The sequence below is a fragment of the Danio rerio genome, chromosome 20 (genome assembly GCF_049306965.1).
Source record: "Danio rerio strain Tuebingen ecotype United States chromosome 20, GRCz12tu, whole genome shotgun sequence".
Taxonomy (NCBI): domain Eukaryota; kingdom Metazoa; phylum Chordata; class Actinopteri; order Cypriniformes; family Danionidae; genus Danio; species Danio rerio.
Window position 1 is genome coordinate 49,027,306 of NC_133195.1, and position 15,076 is coordinate 49,042,381.

Genomic DNA, 15,076 nt, shown 5'->3' on the forward strand with positions numbered 1-15,076 from the left:
AGTTGGGGCTAACGTGATCATCATAGCAGCGTCAGCCAATGAAATTCAGTCAGCAATAGTCCACTGTCTAGCTGGTGTATTTGCATACAGTGATCTGATTGGCTGACGCTTCCGTCAGCGCTTGAAAAGTTGAGCTAGTCCCAACTTCTGCAGTGAGCAACGCCTCTGAAGCGGCGCCGACGGATCCACAATGCAGTTCGGCAGTGCCTGACGTCACACATTTAAAGTGAATGGGAAGCGTTGACGCTGACGCCCCGTGGGAATGGGGCGTGAGGGAACATAAAGGGCACAGGTTGTTATGGAGAAAAATAAAAGGCTTTGGTTTTTCACAACAACAAAAGCTATTATTATTAATATTAAAATTACAGTGAAATAATTAATTAAATATGACAGTGCGAGGCGAGCTTGTGTCGCGCACTTGGAGACACTGCGGCTCCGCCCGCTCTGTTCATATAGGTTTGGTTTTCAGCAGCGTGTAGAAGGAGCCACGCTTCACTGTAACAAGCTACAAGTCATTTATCTAACTAACTTAATCTTATTTATCAAACAAAACATTGATTTACTAGCTTTTCTTAATGGTATTACTGTAGTAGAATATAGCTTAAGGTGAATATAGCATTTTGCAAAAAAAATAATAATAATAATAATTATGTTACGTTATGCTGTGTACATTCTGGCCAAATCTAACTCAGAATCTTATTATTAATAATCAATCTTTGTATTTATTATTCCATATATTTATGATGTATTGTTTTTTTAACCAATTTAAGATGTTTGACATTGTTAAGATTAATATGTTGCATATGTTTTTTGACTTATTTATGAACTATTTATAGACAGAAAATTAAATAAAAAAATATTCTGGATTTCAAAATATTGTGTTTCTGGCCTTCACTGAGCCCAAGTAATAGTTTAATGTACAAAATTGTAAACGAACTTGACTGCTGATGTCTTAAATAATAATGTCAAATAACCAACATTTCTCAAAATGGATATATCTCGTTTTGCACTGAAACTCTTCATATTTTGAAGAAAGCTGAAAAACTGTAATCACTAACTTCTATAGTAGGAAAAGCAACTACAATGGTAGTCAAAGGTTGCCGGATTCCAGCTTTCTTCAAAATGTCTTCTTTTGTGTTCAGCAGAAGAAAGAAACTCATAAAGGTTTGAAACAAGTAAAAGGTGAGTAAACAATGATAGAATTTTCCTTTTGGGGGGTGAATTATGACTTTACGTATCAACACTTTTGGGTAAACTGGCTGGCTGGTAGTTTTAACTTTTTTTAACTAGTTTTAACTTAAGTTTTGTATTATGTACTTATCAATATTTTTTATAAAAGTTTCTGATCCATATATAAATCTTAAATGCAATGTATAATGCAAACACATTAGGGTAAACACGATGTAACATCATATAATGCATTATATAAAACAAAACAAAAAAGTTCAGGAAAAAAAAATATTTAAAAAAATTAAAACCTTGTATTAAAAAGTATGCAAGCATAAAAATAAATTTTCACTTGACTTTTTGTGAAGTAAAATAAACAAGCACAATAAACTAGAAAGAAAGAGCATGTCTAGGCACGTTTGTCACCAAGTTCAATCCCAGATGTATGATTATCAAAACATTACAGCCTCTGCTACAGAGGAGATACTGACTGAACACACTCCAATAGATTCTAACACTTTAAAATATGTTTTTTTATTAATACTTTATTTAAAACTAAATCTTAAGAGCAGCTAACTTAATAACAACTTGCAAGGGATTAAACAAAATTTTATTAATTTATTATTGACTGATAAGTAATATAATTAGCAATACTGATCTAAAAGTTGTACAGTGTTATTGATTCTTTTCTTCTTACCAAATGCTGTGCTCCCTCTCACTGTCAGAGTCACTTTAGTGCTGTCCATGACTGGCACACAGGCAGACGCAGATGAGAATGAAGAGACCTGAAACACAGACAGAAACACATTTGACTCCTAATGCAGAATAAATCTAAACCCTGTCAACATTATCAGCTAATATGGATTTCCTCTGTTTTATACCTGCCAACAAAGCTGCTGCACACTTGGAAATCACCTCCCAGATTTTTTAAGAGTTTAAGAGTTTAAATAGAGATTTTGTTACATTGAAAATCTATAGCAATTTATTTCAAAGTTGTAAACAACCAAAAAATCAAGAGAGAATGTTTTTACATTTTCACTATATGAGGGAAAGAGGGAAAGGAGAAATTGTTGTAAAATTCCCGTATGTGAACACATTCCAGTTAACGCTGGAGTAAAAAAATCTGTTTAACCACATTTGACTAAACTCGGCTGGTTGAGACTGAGAGGAGGAAGCAAAATCAACACGGTCTAAACCGGCTGCAGCCGGTTACTGTCAGAGACAACACCCGGTAACGTTAACCGAAAGCTCTCAAAACATAACACTGCCTAGATAAGCAACATTGTTGTACGTTGTATACGTTCTAAAAATGCTATCTAGATAGTGAGCATTCTAGGTATTTAAGACAAAACCACATTTTATTTTGCTGAGCGAAAACCTGTAACTCATAAATAATGTGAAATACAGAGTATAGCGTGCATTAAGTACCTATACGCTAAACAAAAAACATGGTAAAAAATGAGCTTTACCTGAGTTTAAAGACAAATATCCATCCTTGTTTAACATACAGCAGTACCCGGGAAACGTTAATCGCGCGCTGACGTGCCCATGTTTACATGCACGCGGTTCTGCAAGCCCCGGTAATGCGACACCCTGTAAAGCATTTCTTGAAAGAATTTTATTGAGATATCAAGCGTAAAGCGCTTATGTCTATCAGTTGCGCAAGTCCGTGAACTGCGAAACAAATAAAAACAGAATTACACGGGTTAAAATAGCGCTGAGAATGTGACTTTGTTGTAGGAAATAAAAATAAAGGCGGGCATGACAACTTGACCCCGCCTCTCTGCGTTTCCAGAAACGCGTATGATTGGTGAAGGAAGTGATTGACGTGTGATAGGCGGATTTGCCTTGCTGACGTGTGTGTTGGGTGGAGTTTTTCGGTAGAAGATGTTTTTCAAACTGGCCGGTGTCCTTGAAAATGTCCAAAGATAAAAACATGACATGTCATAATCTTAAAATAACAATCTAATAACCATTAAAACATAATTTATAATGATTATAATTGTTAATATTTATTATTTAATAAGATAAATATTATTAAATACAAAAAATAGATTAATTTGATTAGTTTTTAATAATTAATAAAGTTTTACAATAAGTGTGAAAAATGCAGCAGTGAAACTTTAAATGAATACGTATTTGTGGTTGTTGTTATATAATTATAACTTGATAACATTATATATTATACGCATTTTCAAGAACACCAGTTTGAAAAACATCTTCTGAAGTACTCCATAATTCTTTAATTAAAAGGTGATAACACAGTGAAGAACGCTGTGCAATGTCTTTATTGTTTAACCTTATGATCTTTTATTAAATATATTAACAATAAAAAACTCTTATTGAGACTAAACAATTCCAAACAAAGTACTCAAAAAAGCAGATCTTATACAGTTGATTTCAGAATTATTAGCCCCCCTGAATTATTAGACCGCTTGTTTATTTTTTCCCCAATTTCTGTTTAATGGAGAGAAGATTTTTTGCAACACATTTGTAAACATAATAGCTTTAATAACTCATTTCTAATAACTGAATTATTTTATCTTTGCCGTGATGACTGTAAATATTTGACTACATATTTTTTAAGACACTTCTATACAGCTAAAAGTGACATTTAAAGACTTAACTAAGTTAGTTAGTTTAACTAGGCAGGTTAGGGTAATTAGGAAAGGTATTGTATAATGATGGTTTGTTCTGTAGACTATCGAGAAATATATAGCTTAAAGGAGCTAATAATTTTGTCCCTTTAATGGTGTTTAAAAAATTTAAAAATGTTTTTATTCTAGCTGAAATAAAACAAACAAGACTTTTTCCACAAGAAAAAATATTATCAGACGTACTGTGAAAATTTCTTTATTCTGTTAAACATCATTTGGCAAATATTTAAAAAGGAAGAAAAAAATTGAAAGAGGGCTAATAATTCTGACTTTAACTATGTACTACAGTTATTGGTATCCTAATGTACTCATGTTTTTTTATATATTTTCCTAGTTTTAGTACAATATTAGTGGAGGGCACTATTATATATGAAAGCACTTTATAATAAAAAAAAATATTGCTGGAGAGTTTTATGGTACGGTGTGTGCACATTCATCCAATTCACGCAATCATTTTTTATTACAATTTTATGAAAACAATTTAACAGGTTAAATTTCACTTTCAAAACTTGTCCCAGAGCAAGTTGCAATTTCTTCCTTTTTCACTCTTCATCATTCAGTTAATGTAGTGGAGTAAAAAGTTAACTTTTTGTTTTGGAAAGTAGTAAAGCAAAAGCTTCCTAAATGAAAAAAAAATAGTACACTGAAAAAAAATATTCATTGGATTTACTATATATTTTTTTAAGGTAATTGCACTCAGAAAAAAAGGTACACAAGCTATCACTGGGGTGGCACCATTTGAAAAGGCACACATTTGTACTTGAAGGGTTCATATTGGTACCTCAAAAGTATATACAGTTGAAGTCAGAATTATTAGCCCATATCAATTGTTTTCAACCACTTACCCTAAAAAAATATAGTAAACGCAATGAACCCTTTTTTTCAGTGTACTTAAATACTTAAAATATGTACTTAAGTAGAGTAGATAGTGAGGTAAAAATGCTTACTGTTCGCTGCTTAAACCTAATTAACATATTCAAATAGGTTACAGTAACACAAAAATCGTGTCGCCATGACTTTTTGATCATTAAATGTTTTTCACAGAATGCTAAATTGACACTTTTATATGAGGCCAGCAGGGACTTTGATTTCTAAATACTTTAAATATGTACTTAAGTACTGTAGTGAGGTAAAAATGCTTACTGTGTAACATATTAAAATCAGTTAAAGTAACACAAATATGTGGCGTCCTGACTTTTTGATTCACAGAATGCTAAATTGACATTTAAAATGAAGATAAAACAGATATTGATTTACATATAATTAAAATATGTACTCAATTACAGTAAACAGTGAGATAAAATGCTTACCGTCCACCACTTAAAACTAATTAACATATTTAAATAAGTTCAAGTCAGATAAAAACATGTCTTCATGACTTTTTGATCATTAAATATTTTTCACCGCATGCTAAATTGACCCTTTAAAATGAGCATGGAGACATTGATTTTTCAGCGCCTGTCTATTTCAGCAGAAATGATTGCATAATGCTTGCCGTGCCTCAGCAGAACAGGACAAAACACAGTCTGGAAGTCCCGCGTTGCATAACAGAGGTCAGGCAGGAAAGAAAGAAGGAAAAAAAGTTGTGCAGAAAACAGCAACGAAGTCATGGAGTTCAGAACAGCGTGACCTTAAATCATGCCATGTGGAGATAAAGCATATCTCCAGCCATAAATTAGCTCTGCTGCGTCCTTTATTTCTTTATGATGGACGTTTGCTGCCACCGGCGGCTCTTCCTGTTCTCTGTTCGAGCTATTGAGAGGTTAAAGACAATTGGGCTTTTGAACTGAGGCCTGTTGCTGAACGCTTTCTATTTGGACAGTACTTAGCCGAGCTGAATGGATGAGACTGCAGGATTATACATATTTAATGAGTCAGTCTCTTTCTCTCTATTTATGCTGCTTTCACACTCCCACCATTTGGCCCTGTATGTGTGTGTGTGGATCATTGTCTGAGTCTGTGTCCATGCACGATAATAGAGAGATAATGAATAAAGTGTGTGTGTGGGGCAGCTTTCAGAGACAGTGCTAATTCCAGATGCAAATATAATGAGGCTTTATATGAGGTGATTAGTGTGTGTTTTGGCTAGTATTTTTAAGAAATAAGTAGAAGTGAGAGTGTTGATCAGCATGTTTGTGTGGCTGTGGGTTTTTTGGGATAATGCTGAGTTTTGCCCTTTCAACATTTTCCCAGAAAGCTTTGCAATAAGCTTGGAAATGTGATTAAGGGTTGAGAGTGCGTGTGTGTGTTTGTGTGTTTGTGCGTTTGTGAGTGTGTGTGTGTGTGTGTGTGTGTGTGTGTGTGTGTGTGTGTGTGTGAATAAGCCTTTTCATGCAAAACAGAGAAACTTTGTACATAATCTTTTTATTTTAATATGCATATTTTACTGCTGTTCTGGGGTGCGTTTCCCAAACTATGACAGAACTGTGGCTGAACTATCATAGTACGATGTATCGTTTGGGAAAAGAACAATGTAGTGACGAGTGTTTCCCAAAACCCGTAGTTGCTTTGTCGCAGATCTATCACTTGAACCACGTTAGTTATAACATAAAATGCCCACGCTGAAAACCCTAATAAGTTGCCTGAACGAAATTAATTAAGTAAACTCGTTGCCTCAATTTAATTGAGTAATGGAGTCTTCCAAAACTTGCATATTTAAGTTTATTTAACTTGCCGGTTTTGTAGACTATACTTAAATTGTTCAGTTCTGGAAATAAATAATGTGACTAAAAATGCTGTTCTAATGGAACTACAGGGCACTAGAGGGCGCTGGTCAGACACCTGGGATGTATAATAGGTGAGTGGGTGAATGAAGAAGAGATTCAGTTGTGGTAGAGGGAACACATGGGCTGCGTCCGAAAGCGCCTACTACTCAGTAGGTACTGCATTTGAATTTAAACGTACTACTCGGCCGTTAGAAAAGTACGTTCTATACAGTATGAATGTGAAAAGTATGAATGGAATTCGGACGTACTATATCCACCATTTTGTCACGGTCACGTGACGTACCTGCGTCAGTTGCGTCGTTTCACTTCCATTCATGAATTCTCTCACGGGGCATTATGGGATAGCGCAGCGTGCATGGGATGCGCACTTCAGAATCTCGCCGGAAGTAGTAAGACATCTGGGTACTTCTCGCCTACTGATTTTCGAATTCTATGAATTCGGACATACTACTCGGCTCGCATACTGATTTTAGCGTACTATATAGTATGGAAGTATGCGGTTTCGGACGCAGCCATGGGCTGTGTTCAAAACTGACATTAAGAGAGATGAAAAGCCAAAGAGCAAGATATCTATATTCATCATTGAATGATTTTGGTTTCATATTTTAAAGACTTTAACTCCCCTGCTACTTAAGTTTCTCTAGCATTTATTTTTTTGTTAATTTTGTTATTTTATTTATTTATATATGTTGTATTATTAACGAGGATGCTAAGATTGTAAATGTATGCTGTTTGATTGTTATCTCAGTCTTTTGTGTAATTCTAAAAAGTATTAATGCCTTTCTGTTACTGTTCAACATTGTTAATAAAAAAAAAAAAAAATTGAAAGGAAAAAAAAAAACGGCTGTGTTCAAAACCACATACTTCCATACTATATAGTACACTAAAATAAGTATGCGAGCCGAGTAGTATGTCCGAATTCATAGAATACGAAAATCAGTACGTGAGAAGTACCCGGATGATTTACAACTTCCGGCAAGATTCTGGAGTGCGCATCCCATGCATGCTGCGCTATCTCATCATGCCCGGTGAGCGAATTCATGAATGGGAGCAAAGCGACGTAACTGATGCAGGTGTGTCACCTGACCATGACAAAATGGCGGATGAGGTACGTCTGAATTCCATTCATACATCTAACATTCATATTGTATAGAATATACTTTTCTAACGGCTGAGTGGTTTTTTTTTTATTCAAATGCAGTACCTACTGAGTAGGCGGTTTCGGACGCAGCCATGGTTCCTTGGAGCTACTTCAAACTGTTTGTATTGTGAAGTCCTAGTTGGGAAACCTTGCGTTTTAAGCTCAGCTTAAGGACTTCCTTATTGTCCAGATAACTGAATGTTTGGAAAATGCATTGGTATGCTGTTTGAATAAGATTAGACGTTTTGGATCCCATCATTATGAAGTTTCATCCTGCAAATATCGGCAAGTCGTTAAATTAACGGAAAAGTACATCAACGTATTTCACTGCCGCATGGTGTCCGTAAACACACATATGTTTGTGTGTGTGTACTGCAAACTGCATTTGTGTGCGACTCATCATTTCAGAAAGGCTTGAATCAATCACCACAAATACATCAAATAAACGTACTTGGTATTTTTGACTAATGAGCTGTATTTTAGCTTCATCTTTGTCCGTCTCAATCACTGACGGCTGTTTATATTGCAGGAAAAGCAGACACGTGGGAACAGTGGGCGGGAAGAAGCAGTTCATTTGGATTTAAAGTCACAGGCCACAAAAACAGCTACACTGTACTCAAACACCAAAATGGCAGATTCTGGAGGCTATAATAAAAAATCTGATGGTTATTTTATTTACAGACACAGTCTGCAGACACCAAAGGCTTATCTTACCTCTTGTAAAAAGAGTAAAATAGGTGCCCTTTAGTTAAAGTTTTAGCATAAAGAGCATATCAAAAGTGGCAGTAAAGCATTTACAGTCGAAGGCAAAATTATTAGCCCTTATGTGAGATTTAATTTGTTTCCCAAATATTTCCCACATAAAAATATTCATAAAATAAAGATAAAAAAAAAAACAATTTTAAGATTTATTTTTTGCCTTTTTGCCTTTATTGGATAGAACGTATTGAGACAGAAAAGCGAAGTTGGAGAGAGAGAGGGAAAGTTGGACGAAGGGAAATGTCCTCAAGCCGGGATGCCCTGGCGTGCTCCTGTACCATATGTCGGCGTGCTAATCACATGGCTAATATTCCATATTTTGTGATTCATGTTTTTTTTTTCTCTCTGTTTACTAATGCTTTTGAATTGCATTATGGTATCATGATCTTTCTTCCAACAATTTATAACATTAAAAAGTTAGAAAGGTGATTTTTAATGACATTTTTAATAGTTTAAAGTGATATATTGTCTGGGTTGGTGTTGTATATTATGCTACAAAACCTTGTAATAAACTGCCGGTACATTTTCTGTTTTACAGACTCAGTTCTCTATATATTGTTTCTCCTATTATTTCAAACTACTAAAATATCATGCCAGAGCAGTTATCAAACTCCCACAATGCAATTTACAACCAAAAATAAATGGAAAACACGTGAAGATCACAAAGTACGTTTAACAAAGCAGGACATTTTTACAGTACTTCATATATACTTCTAAACTTTTACTCCCCTTATTTCTTTAGGTTTGGCTGGAAGAATTAGTTTTTAAAACATATACAAATTATTTTAAAGATCAATTTAATCATTATTATTAAACATTTTTCGACTGGCTTTCAGAAACCAAAAGCTAAAAAGAAGTCACGTGTAATCAGAGAGATTTGAGATTGTGCTTGTAAAGTGGTAGGAACAGCCCCACCTAGTGGCACGGTCGTTGTATGGCACTTCTATACATACTCATGCAAATCTCTGTAACATCATTTATTTTCTTAGAAATGAGTCTCATTATTAAGGCTTTAAACTAACATGTTTCCCCCACCCAACTGTATGTGGTTCATATGCATATTCATATCTCTATAGTATTTTTTCATGTGAGATATTTATTATTTCATGAAATAATAATTAAAGATATCACTACTGCTGAGCTGTATTGCATTATTATAACCTTAAATATATTCATTTTTTTATATAACAATAAAATAAGTTAATATAGCCTATAGTTAATATGATAAATTAATATATTGTTCAGATGTGAAATCATCAAGCTTCTAATAAGGCAGGAAACTTGTTTTTAAAAATGATTCTGTTTTGTTGACCAAAAAAAATCAATAGACAATTCAGATTATAAACTTTTATTGGAGCATGTTGTATTTGTAAAGTACAACACTTTACTCCAAACTGAGACACTGAAAACACTGTGATCATGAGCAGCTCATGTCAAAATATCACAGTGCTGTATACCTTAGATTTTTTTTAAACGTATAATTACAACACAGTCTAGTTTGATAATTAAAAGATTTGCCCATCCTTCAATAACAGTTAAGTTTGGGGACAGGGTTTGAGGTCATCGACCCTTTTAAAAGTCTTACAAATGAAATTACATGAAGTTGCATTTCCTCATGATATCAGGCTTATGATGAGCAACAGTCATGGTTTTCCAGCATGCACACTGACACAAAAAAAGGTCATGATGCTGAGGTTATAGGTGCTCAGCACGTCCAAATTCCAATGATTTTTACTTAGAATTCTGCGTTTAAATTTCAACATTTCTAGCTTGACTTTGACCCCCACAGCATTCCTGAACATGCTCGATCGACTAATATTGATCACTAAAAAAACTTTTAAAGATCAATAAGAGAACTAAAGCACACATTGTATCTAAAGACTTCATATTAATTCTAATACTAAAATACTTGTAGCTAAAAAATACACTAATATACCTTTTAAAACTTCTAGCTTCTAAAATGTTCATTTAAGGTACCATAAGGCTTAAGTACAAATATATGTCGTGAAAGGTTCCAGTCACAGCTTGAATTAGCCAATATTTTGTTAAAATGTTATATAATTAAGTTTACATCTCACAGTTCTGCTACTTTCCCTCTTAATTTAGAGTTTAAATATAAAATTTTGAGATTAAGTGCCAGGAAAACGGTCAGAATCCTGAGGTTATAAGGTATCACATAAGTAAAATAGTAATGCATTTCCATCTCACAAGGATTTTTACTTGTTAATTTTAGCATTTCTAATACAACACTATACTTTTTCCCTATATTTCTACGTAATATGTACATTTGAGATATGAAATAAGACCTTTTAGGTACAAATATACCGTTGAAGTCAGAACTATTAGCCCCCCTGAATTATTAGCCCCCCTGTTAATTTTTTCCCCTAATTTCTGTTTAACGGAGAGAAGATTTCTTCACACATTCGAGCACATAATAGTTTTAATAACTCATCTCTAATAACTGATTTATTTTATCTTTGTCATGATGACAGTAAATAATATTTGACTACATATTTTTCAAGACACTTCTATACAGCTTAAAGTGACATTTAAAGGCTTAACTAGGTTAATTATGTTAACTAGGGAGGTTAGGGTAATTAGGCAAGTTATTGTATAACAATGGTTTGTTCTGTAGACCATCGAAAAAAATTAGCTTTAGGGGGCTAATAGTTTTGACTTTAAAATGGTTTTTAAAAAATTTTAAACTGCTCTTACTCTAGCCGAAATAAAACAAATAAGAGTTTTTCTAGAAGAAAAAATATAATTAGACACACTGTGAAAATGTCCTTGCTCTGTTAAACATCATTTGGGAAATTAAAAAAGAAAGAGAAAAATTAAAAGGGGGGCTAATAATTCTTATAAACTTCAACTGTATATATATATATATTTAGAATGTAAACATCTCAATTTACTTTCTAAATAAATGTGCCTGGTCTTATTGTGCATTAATCATTAATTCATGATTTAAAGAAACATAATAGTTTATTTTATCAGACATACTGTGAACATTTCTATGCTCTGTTAAACATTTTGTGAAAGATTAAAAAAAGAAAAAGAATTTAATGGGGGGGCTAATAATTCTGACTTCAACTGTATATCTTTATATGTGCTTGAATTAGCAAATACTGTCAAAATGTAATATAATTAAGTTTATATCTCACAGTTTGGCTAAACTTTAAATATAATATTTTGAGATTAAATGGGTTTTAAATAGTTTTGAGGTTATAGGTTTTCAAATCATAAATAAAATTTCAATACTACATCTCACAAGGACTTTTATCAAAAATTCTGAGTGTGAATTTCAGCACTTCTAGTTTGACTTTGAGCCCCACAGCATTCCTGATCCTGCTTGACCTGCTCATATTGTCCACTGAGCACAAAAAAAAGACATTTAAATGATCAATGCATTTTCTTTTCATCTTTTAAATGGTACCCGTTTGTATCGAAGGGGTTCATATTAATACATTTGAAATTAGGTACTTATATGTCCATTTAAGCTATTAATGAGAAGTTTTAAGGTACAAACATAAATCTTTTGAAAGGGAACCGTTCCAGCCACAGCTTGAATTTGCCAATATTTTATCAAAATTTAATTACGTTTTTCTCTCACAATTCTGCTACTTTTTCCTGTCAATTAAGAATTTAAATAAAATGTTTCGAGATTGAATGCCAGAAAAAAGATCAGATTCCTGAGGTTATAGGTTTTCAATACATAAATAAAATTCCAATACTGCCTTTTCATCTTTTACAAGGACTTTACTTACAATTTAAAGTGTGAATTTCAGCATTTCTAGTTTGATTTTGACCTCCACAGCGTTCCTGATCCTGCCCGACCTGCTCATATTGTCCACTAAGCACAAAAAGTTAAAAAATAAACTTTAAATGATCAAAGAATTTTCTTTTTACCTTCTAAAAGGGTTCATATTAACGCATTTGAAATTCCTAGGTACTAATATTGTCATTTAAGGTATTAAATAAGATATTTGAGGTACAAATATATACTGTTTGAAAGGGTTTCAGTCACAGCTTGAATTAGCCCCATTTTGTGCAGTATATGGGGCTACATTTTGTCAAAATGTAAAATAATTAAGATTATCTCTCACAATTCTGCAGCTTTTTCCTCAATTCAGACTTTACATGTTATATTTTTAGATTAAATGCCAGAAAAAAGGTCAGAATACTGAGATTTTAAGATTTTCAATATATAAATAAAATTAAAATATTGCATATCCAACGTACAAGAACTTAAAGTGTGAATTTCAAAATGTATTTTCAACACATGAGCAAAAGTCTAATACTGCAGTTTTAATTCTAATAGGTATTTTGAGTGTGAATTGTAGCACTTCTAATTAATTCTCACAGCTTCAAATACATTTTTATTCAAAATGTAAATTTTTTTATAGCTCATAATTTTATTTTGCAGTACAAATCATCAGAATCTAAATTATACACTGTCAAAAATGAAAGAATAAATCATGTTCTGACCTAATTTTATAAGTTACACAAGCCATTTTACATCACAATAAAGTTAAGTTCAGTTTAAAAATGTAAGGCAACAAGTTTTTTTTTTTTTTTTGTACAGTGTAGTATAATAATAAGTCGAAACAGACAATTTTAGACATAAAAGGTTACAGTTATAGGAAATAAGACTGAGTATAAAATATATAAAATACCTCATTTATATCCGCTTCTGTTCACTTTATTCATAATGGCCCAATAATGGTTAGAAACAGGCCTACATGCGCTTACATTAAAAATAAATCCTACATTCACTATGATATCCACTAATATGACCAAATGTAAAGTAATTTCGATTGTTGATCCGTCAAATGGTCTTCCGTCATGTTATCGTCACTCAAACACAAAGCAGAATACGGTTTTTAATGCAGATCAGATGCAGTATAATGGATCTGACATCACACTCGGACGCCATTTGCACTTCAGGGTTGTGAGTGGCTTGCTTCATTTGCACATCAGACGCTAGGGCTTGATGACAAGCCTTTATATGTGACCTTCACATTTCATTTATTTTGAGAGAAGTAAGCAGAGGAGGTTTTAAACTATTCATGCAGACAAACAAATGCGACTGCAGGTCTTCACATTCACTGAAGAACAGATACAAAATCATGTTCGGTTTGTGCGGCCCATGCATTTTCTTGTCGTAGGTGACATGCACAAAAGAATAAATGCAGAGGATGATATGTGAAAAGGGTATCAAATTCAATCGAGTTCACATTCATTTACATGAGAATTGGTGTGATTCAGTCTGAACGCTCCCGCTGGCGTTTGTAAGACTAACTGATGTAGATTGTTGACTGAATTAGTATTAGACTGGTGCTCATGTAATTGAATAACAAGGACAAGCCAGAGGGCTCCTTTCAATCATCATTTAGTCTGAGCTAAACGGTCAGCTTTATGTGTGCTTTTCTTAAGGGTCATTGCAGTTATAGAGAATATAGTCAGTCAGTCAGTCCATCTATCCATCCATTCACAGTCCATCCATCGTATATTTATCCATCCATTCATTCATTGTCTACTCATTCATTCATTCATTGTCTATTCATCCATCCACCCATCTAGTCTATTTATCCATCCATCCATATATCCATCATTTATTCATCCATCCATAGTATATTCATTTATCCATCCATCCATCTATAGTCTATTCATCCATCCATCATCCATTGAGTCTATTTATTCATCCATCCATCCATCCATCCATCCATCCATCCATCCATCCATCCATATGTTATCTATTTATCTATCCATCCATAGTCTATTCATCATCTCTTCATTGATCCATCCATCTAGTCTATTCATCCATACATCTTTCTATAGTCTATTCATGCATCCATCCATCTAGGCTATTCATCCATCTATCCATCCATCCATCCATCCACTCACCCATAAAGTCTATTTATCCATCCATCCATCTATAGTCTATCCATCAATCCATCCGTCATCTATTTATCAATTTTTATTTTATTCAGTCTATTCATCCATCCATCTATCCACCCATCCATAATCTATTCATCATCTCTTCATTGATCCATCCATCCAGTCTATTCATCCATCCATCCATTTTTTACCTTTGCCTTGATTTGCCTTTAGAATTTACCTTTCCCTTGATTCGCTCACTAAAGTCTCTGCATTGTCCTCTATGCGTTATATATACATTTGAAGCTAAATCTGATTAATTTACACTATTTCAATTGAAACATTTAGTTTCGGATAGTAGCTTAACAATAAAACAAACAAATAAAAGGTTGCAATAAATGGATGGCTGGCCAAATCAAAGGGCCCAGTTTAGGCATCTCTGATCTAATGCATCCTTGCTAAATAACAAATATATATACACTAGATATCGCATAGGGACCCTGAGCATGCGTCAATAGCGCCGCCACATTGGTACAGTGCTTACAGGACAAATGTCATTCAACTGTACAAGTCAAGACAGTGTTACTATGTAAAGATGTGGGACTTTAGCGCTGTCTACGGGTGTAGTAACGAGCAAACAAAGAAAACAACACACAAAGGCAAAACATTTCATAGGTAAGATTTCGTTTTTTACGTTTTTGTATGTTATGAACTTTTGTGTGAAACAGGCAACGTTATTGATGATAATA

General features: G+C 33.6%; 1 protein-coding gene across 15 annotated transcripts in view; it reads right to left on the reverse strand.

The window, feature by feature from the left end:
• Positions 1–15,076, reverse strand: part of gpcpd1 (glycerophosphocholine phosphodiesterase 1) — a 56,743-nt gene that overhangs the window by 40,752 nt on the left and 915 nt on the right. For 8 of the 15 annotated variants that reach the window (XR_012395472.1, XR_012395473.1, XM_073932387.1 and 5 more), the window contains exons 1-2: positions 2,637–2,924; positions 1,865–1,952 (exon numbers count right to left, since the gene is read on the reverse strand). Coding sequence is in view for 9 of the 15 variants with exons in the window: in XM_005160872.6 (XP_005160929.2) it covers positions 1,865–1,913 (49 nt within the window). In the remaining 6 variants the exon portion in view is untranslated. 15 annotated transcript variants of the gene reach the window in all.